At 40.0% G+C, this 8,166-nt stretch overlaps 1 protein-coding gene across 1 annotated transcript; it reads right to left on the reverse strand.

Annotated features, from left to right (window-relative positions):
• Window positions 1-1,549: 1,549 nt before the first annotated feature.
• On the reverse strand, window positions 1,550-3,043 carry LOC144649916 (lipopolysaccharide-induced tumor necrosis factor-alpha factor homolog). The gene has a single exon (XM_078509512.1). The coding sequence runs from the start codon at window positions 2,824-2,826 to the stop codon at window positions 2,377-2,379; it is 450 nt and encodes a 149-aa protein (XP_078365638.1). The 5' UTR covers window positions 2,827-3,043; the 3' UTR covers window positions 1,550-2,376.
• Window positions 3,044-8,166: the final 5,123 nt, after the last annotated feature.

An 8,166-nucleotide genomic window follows, 5' to 3' on the forward strand; every position in this document is an offset into this window, starting at 1 on the left:
ATTAATAATTTTCCCATTAGTCAGATCAGAGATAACCCATGAAGTGAATGGCCATGTTCCCTTTGCCCTCAACAGTTGGCATGTTTTGTAATGTTTTATATGGAGCAGTATTTTTAGAAACCTATACTTATCTAATTACTCATTAAGGCTGTCAACAGGCTCCCTTGTGAGGTATAAGGCAAAACAAATTATATATTTTTTTTCAACTGAAAACTAGACATTGAATGATGGATGACGTACATTACAAATTATATCAAATGATCAATTTTTGAAAGTCATTTCTGGTATCTCAAGAACATTGGCTCAGCAGATAAAGGAAAACAATACCACTTCTGTAAATTAAAGGTTATTGATCAACTAAGCAAAATGTTTGCAACAAAACATGTAACCTTGGATCAGGGCTGCAAATTATTTTTTTCACTTGAAAGGACTTATGTGCTCCTGAGACACCATCTTCAGTGAAACAAAATTGTGGTCGCACAGATTTTTATTCATCGTTGCTGCAAAATACTTTTTGATCAAACAATTGTCCGACCATGACTTGGAATTTCGTCGACATGGGCAAATTTTGGCCGGCCAATGCCGACTGTTATTTGCAGCCCTGTTGGATAGCATGTAAATCATGCAAAGTTATGACAACTGTATGCAAGTTAGTTAGACTTCCTTATTTAACAAGACTGATAGAAGGGTGTTAGTAAAAAGGAATCCAATTTTATCTCAAGTATTATTGTTTTTAAGGCTCTTCATGGGTATTATTGATGATTTTAAATTCACAACAATAAGAGTAATGAAATGATCATTCTGTGGTTATGGATGAATTCAGGGTTCGTACACTTTTTCAGGCCAAAATTCAAGGACTTCTCAAGGACTTTCCAGGACCCATCTTGGAAATTTCAAGGACTTTTTTCATGAAATTTACCCCAAATCAACGATTTCCAGTCTGTTGTGCCGTTCATGTGCTTGCTGAAGAACTAAAAAATTCGCTTATTTTGGCCGTCTTTTCATTGCCTTGAAGCCTTTTGATGTTCAATAAAAAAATCAAGGGCTTTCAAGGACCAAAAGCCAATTTCAAGGCCTTGAAATCAAACTCCTGAAATTCAAGGGTTTTTTTAAGGTGTATGAACGATTTGACCAACAATATTAACAGGTCCGTAACACTGGAACATAAATAGCCTTGAAAAAATTTGCATACACAATTTTCCACAATTATTTGAAATGCATATATTATGATGATGCACAAAATTCACTCCAAATTAAAGAAACCTTAAAATAATTGGTATAAAAACACCAAAAAAGTAATTATTATAAACCAAAAATATATACAAGCTTGGCTAAGATCAAAAAAGATTTAAAATGGCAAAGTTTAGACTTTGGAATTAATTGTGAAGTAGCACACTTCTTTAATTTATGCTCATAAAGGGGTAGAGGTTCAATTTAACCATAGTTAGTAACTCTGATTTAACTTGTTACTTAAACTAAATATCTTATAATCCAACATCAAAGTGCTGGTCAGAAGTCTTCTATAAATGACGTAAAAACACAAAACCACTTGGCAGAAAAAAATGGACATTTACTGACTTGTTAACAATAATATTTTTAGAGACGAATGTGTATTGTTATAATTCGTCTGAAAAGTTGACAGATGTTTACAGCTGTAATACATAGGCTGAAGAAGTACCGACTCATCATCATCATCCGTCCTTGTTGTGCCGTAGAACGCAAGGTGGTACAATAATATTTATTATTGACTGCTTACAAACTTGCAACTGGGTTCATGAGAGATATAAAATTTAACTTTCATACAATCCAATATTTCCGCCGCTAGTAATATCTCTACTCTGCCTTCTAGCCAACTTTTTGTCAGATTAATAAACCTTTATCATTCTAAGATATACAGTAGTAAATACCTACTACATATTTTTACCAGCAACTTTAAAAAGTAAAACCAATAATGGCACATGAATATCATCACTAATTATACTATGCTTTTTCCAAGTTTTCCTCTTTGCGAAGCTATTTTTATAGAACTACTTTCAGTTTCTAATTACAAGATGCAAACCAAGTGAAAATCAATCAAGATTCCAAGAAATATCCACTTTTTTCACTGTCAGTTATAAAACTACTTAAGGACAGTCGTAAAAATGATTATTTAGTATTTTTTACTATCCACAGAGCTGTGCTGTGCTGAACTATAACTAGTTTATGATTACAAGGAAATAGGAAAAATGTAAGGTATGGAGTGTTTATAAAATCTAGTATAGTTCCTAAGTGGCTAGTTAGGCTACAAAAAGAGTGAAACAAAATTTAAGATTTACTGATCGTTCTGCAATAATTCCTTCACTAATTCCTCTCTCCTTCCCTTCCTTCTTCTGTGGTCTACATTCGGCGGAACACACCAAGCTGCCTTCGGCAATTCGGGCAAGAGTGGCAGGCATCTTGCATACCATCGATGCAAAACGGAATTAGGCAACAGCCGACCCAACAGCCCACCAAAATCAGACCTCCACAAGCCAGCCAAGTCAGCGTACCAGGGGAATACTGCACAGATGTGACTATGGTTGCACTGCAGTAAGGGCAAACCATCGAAGCGGGCGCCTCGCCGAACACAGTACTTCCCACAACAACAGTCTGTGGCTGGGTGATGATCGTTGTGGTAGTTTGGCCTTGAGGCGGTGGCGGCCCATATCCTTGTGGCGGTGGATAGCCGTGTTGAGGTGGTGGGTAGCCTTGCGGTGGAGGATAGCCTGGCTGCTGTGGGTAAGCGGGTTGGCCTGGTGGAGGATAGCCTGCTCCAGCTTGCTGATACGGTGGTGGTTTATCCGCCATGATGGATTCTTCGATCGATTACAGCAACTGTCAAGTTATTCCTTACAAGGACTTGATATTTGCCTTCGGATGTCTCAAAAGTTCAAGCGAACTCAAAAGATCGATTGAATCCTCTGATTCGCACTGTTCGTAGTAAAAAGAGGGTAAAACCACCTCAAATGTTCGGAAATTAACTTCGACGAACCCAATGAAACGCCTTCGTCATGAATTTCATCACGTGACCTCGTGTTTCAGCACGTCCCACGTAAAAGGGCTTTGTTTCCATCACAACAAGCAAACATGACATAAAACACCTGCTGAAATCTAGGAATGGAAATGAACTCCAAGTTCGGAATGAAATGGAAATTGATATTTCATAGCAAGGCTAAATTAATTTTTTTTTAGAAATTTTAGAGATTTTAATTCAGTTTATATCTTCTGTGATATCTTCTCACTATAAAGAAAGCATGTCAAAAGTGAAGCAGGAAAAGAAACTCACACCAAAACACGGTAAGGAAAGAGTCGTATTTTCACCTTCCAAACTAATCTTGTATCTAAGCGAAGTGTCAACCAAAGTTGACAACACTACCATACAAGAAATTGCAGGTCACTTTATAGGCTTCTGGTACAATTTTATTGAATGCTACTGAAAAGTAAGAAAGAACTCTTGCCTGCCTTGCATTGCATTGCCTATGTTTATTTCTCTTAAAACTCCAAGAACATCCTCGAACATATTGTAATGCATAATTCATTAGACTGTTACGCCATTTGGCCATATTAAGTGAGGAGAACACGCAAAATATTGATAATTTGTTGACTCCAGAAAAATCCTTTTTGTCCACTTGATCATAACACTCAGTAAGATTAAAAAAATTAAAAAATAAAATAAACAACAATAACAATAATATTACTAAATTCGTGCCTCAAAAGAAAAAAAGTGTTCTCACCTTTAGAACAGTCACCTTCTTGTCATAGATATGGATGAAAAGAGATATATCTTGCTGTCACTCTAGCTATTCAATTAACAATCAGTAACCTGTTCCAGGCTCTCGGTAGTTGGGGTGAGTAAAAAAGCGTGCGAGCGCGCGAGGCCCCCCCGTTTCTCCCAGCTTGCTTGCCTCCAACTACTGAGAGCCTGGAACAGGCTACCTATTCAAGCGTGAAATGATAACAAAGAATGTGTACTACAAACAGCAGCTAAGTGAAGCAGGAACTTGGCGCAGATCAAGATAAGCAATATTGAACTAGTAATAATCATGGATTAGCGGAGTGCGTTCGAGACAATTGTGTGCGCCTTTTATTCGCCCACTTTACACGACTGACCTCCAAAGACGCGAACTCAAGCACATCGAAGAATCCTTATTGCGCACGTAATTCATGTCGCAATAATTAAGCGCGCGCTGATGGTCGCCGTTGCGTTCACTTCGCTTGCAGCTTTTAAATGGCTGGTAACCCTCAGTTTTATTACATTTCTGAAATGGGTAACTCATAATCTCACAGCGGTGAAAGTTTTACAAAAAAGTCAATGTGGGAAGATTTTCGGGCGGACGTACTAAACTTCAAAGCGACACACGAAATGACTCACTCGATTTCCACTTTTTTCGAGTTCGATGGCTGGCTTCGAGTTCGATGGCTTCCTTGGGCCGGGTTGTTCAAACCACGATTTAGCTAATCCAGGATTAGTGTGAAGTTTGATTTCAGTTTATTAACTTCTCATTGAGGTTTTCTGTTTATATTTTCTGTCCTCCATTTTTGACATCGACTAATCTCAAGATCCACAAAACATAAGCAATAAAAACACTTTTATCCACGAGATATTGAACCCTCGAAATGCAAGGCTGATCGGACAGCTAAAATGCTAACTTGTATGCCCTGAATAAAATATAATTAGCCTTTTAAGCTGTCCGATCAGCCTTGCATTTAGTTTAACATTTAAATTGCCACATTAGCCTATTTTTTTACTACCAATTTTGCACCAAAAACTGATCACGTTTTTTTCGATAAGCTCTGTCAGAATGCAATTCTATTCAACCTGTATTAGTTGCATATCACAAAAATCTCCTGACGTGCAAATTGATGACGTCACAAGTAGATGACGCTTATTAGAATACGGGTGCTTAACAGAGTAGGGGCTCTCATTCCGTTAGATGTGCTTATTAGAATAGCGACGAATATTAGAACAGAGGCACCTATTAGAATAGGGGCGCTTTATAGAATAGTGGCGCATGTTAGAACGGAGGAGATCGAGAAGCGCTTATGGGTGCACTTATTAGGGGGTCTGTGGTCGACAGGCGGTGCTTGCTGGATGAAGGGCGCTAAATCGGATTATTACAGTAGTGTTTCTCGAGTAATAATCCATATCAGATCCTGATGCAGGGACTGCGACCGGAAACAGTTCACTCATCTTTGGAACTCGAGGGAAATTATAGCTCCTCAAAGGCTCTTGACTTGCGGCGGTGTGATGGAAACTTGTCACAATATTCTGGATCATGATCGGGATCTGCAACAGAAGGACTTCTGACTTAGCTTTGTGACAGTACTGGGCTACAAACTCGCTTTTATTCACTCTTTGCCCCCGCAGGGTTTTGGCCCAGAGGCCAAAACCCGAGGAGGCACACTAGGAGTCCCCGGGTGTATACATACAAGGACAATGAATATTTGTTGAAAAAGTAAGAAATGTGTCTGTAGTAGGCGAAGCATTCTCGATTTGAAGAAACTAGGCGCGCACGGTCGTGACGGGTAATATTTTTGCAAGGGCGCACGGTGGTGTCGGGTACTTGCAACCACGAGGTCGCGTTTGGTCACCTTCCGGTTTCGAGCTTCACCATCTGCTAGCAGCGTTTTGTTTTCCGGTTTTGGCCTACGCGTGTTCACAGATTTGTTCGAGCGGTTTCTCTGCTTTGGTTGTGTTAAGTGATATTTGAAGCAAATGTTAGTAATACGTCGAAAAATTTCGAGCAATTGGTTTCGTGTTCTTGGCTACGTGCCGGCTACCTATGTTCCAAGCGTTACATTTGTAAGGTTTGCTTTCGGAGGTTTGTTGTATCGTATACATCTTACAAGTTACAACGAGTAATAAACAAAAGCGTGAACTTTGTCATGAAGTACAAGGTACAACGTAATTCGTTTCGCTAACAAACTGTCAGATTATTTGATCCAAAGAGTGGGTTGTTTTCTCGAATCTTTGAATGTGCCATATTTTGTTACTCGTGGAATTTTTTAGGCTTTTTGGCCTGGAAATTATTGTAAGTTTATTTTGAATGTTATAAGCCCGGGAATAAGCTTGTGTGTTGTCATCACGAATAATGTGTTATGTGTTATTTCCGCTAAGTGTTATTTACGCGCGCTACGTAATATAATTCGACTTGAACTTGTGAATATTTTTAGGACGCAACGGTGTCACACAACAAGAAATTCCGCATGACACAGTAAAAAAGAAGCCTAATTGTGCAGTCCATCGGCATTAATGATTAAAGGCGACAAAAAAACAAATTATAAAAAGGCGGGGGCAGCTTTATAGTGAGAACTATTACTAGTTATAGTAATTCATATAAATTGAAATATCGAAATGGGCTTAATTTGGAGCCTAGGCTGGGTAAGACGCTTACTCTTATAGTCTCTCTCTTCACTCAGGTCAGTATAAATTTGTACCTGGGAATTTAATGTTGGGAGTAACAATGCGTTGGAGATGGACTAGCATTCCATCCAGAAGAACCGGGATACAGCTCCGGCCTGAAGTGCATGCCACTAGACTCGAACGCAGACTCTACCTACTGTAATTTCAGCTAGTCTTTGGAAGTAAAGAATATCTACGTACTAATTAAGAGACCGTCTCCAACCTCCAACTCCCTATAACTGGGCGGCGACCTTTTTACATGGCTCGATCAACGGACAGGCCGAGGGAAATAGGCTTCCGTTCAAACCTCAGGACTGCGTGAAAACCGCTTACGAGGGAGATGCCGTGTTGCCAAACTCTTCACGACGACGGTTCGTTCTTTTTGTCCCGACTGCCGATGCAAAAATGGTTGTCATTCATTTCTGTTGTCTGGTTAGGCTTCTTAAATCGATGATGGTGACACTTGAAATAAATGGAATAATATGCCGGCTTCTCTTGGAAGTTTCAGTGTTTGTGGTTAAATGGCTGCAGATTTGAGACTCGGTTCAACTTGTTACGAGATTTGTATGGAAAAAGCCACCCTGGTCTGCCTAGCATCGTTTTCATGTTTTTGGCCATATAAATGTCCCTGTAACTTCCCATAATTAGATAAAAGAATATCCTTTAAACGTCATGCACTGACTTTTACTTTATGTTTGACACATGCAGAAATAAAGTTAATTGATTTACTGACTGACTGACTCACAGTGACTGACTCATTGAATGAGTGAGTGAGTGACTGGCTGGCTGATTGACTGACTCACAATGACCGTCTCTTTGACTGACTAACTAACTGACTGACTTTCTTACTTACTTTGGAGCGAGCGGATGGGATTCTATGGCTAACTGGTCCACCCAGCAGTGGGATAAGTGGCTACCGGCGAACTGTTGTGTCAGTTTGACAAAATGCTGGCGATAAACTGGGAAATCGGGAAATGCTCCGCATATGTACAATCATGGACATATTTTTACGGAACGCTTTTAAAGACATGCATGTGTTACGTCGTTCCCCCCTTTTAGCGAGGCGCGGTGGCCAAATGGTTAGCGCGCTCGACTCCGAGTCGAACGGCCCGGGTTCGAGGCCTGGCCGGGGCGCTGCGTTGTGTTCTTGGGCAAGACACTTTACTCTCAGTGCCTCTCTCCACCCAGGTTTATAGATGGGTACCGGCGAATTTACTGCTGGGGGGTAACCCTGCGATGGACTAGCATCCTATCCAGGGGGGAGTAGCAATACTCCTAGTCGCTTAATACTACGGAAACCGGGATAAGCTCCGCCTGTATGGGCCACTTGGCTCGGACACAGACTTTATCCCCTTTTAACGTTGCAATTGGCAAATGGTAAGACGCTCTCATGTGTCAGATGAATGTATTTTATCAACATTGCTTAGGGGTGGGGAGGAGCAAAACGTGTGTAAATAACTTTTTGCCAACACTTGTGACCGTGGTTGTAGTTGATAAACAGCTAAAATAAATTTTGTATATAACAACAGTGGCATCAACTCTTTTTTGACTTTCTCGTTATTTTTTTTGAGGGGGGGGGGGGGATTATGATAAAGGCTGATACACTCTTTTTTCTATATAGGAACCTATTTTATGAGAACAACGACGCCGAGAAAAGGCCAAAATTTAAGAATACCTTAGAACGTATCCAAGGCTGAAATTTGGTTGTGAACGAATTTTATTCTTTCCTATTTGTTGTGAGTGAC

The sequence above is a fragment of the Oculina patagonica genome, chromosome 4, assembly GCF_052425735.1.
Source record: "Oculina patagonica isolate OP01 chromosome 4, crgOcupat, whole genome shotgun sequence".
NCBI lineage: Eukaryota > Metazoa > Cnidaria > Anthozoa > Scleractinia > Oculinidae > Oculina > Oculina patagonica.

Coding starts and splice junctions, on each gene's coding strand:
- LOC144649916 (XM_078509512.1), bottom strand. CDS start 2,826: ATGGCGGATAAACCACCACCGTATCAGCAAGCTGGAGCAGGCTATCCT.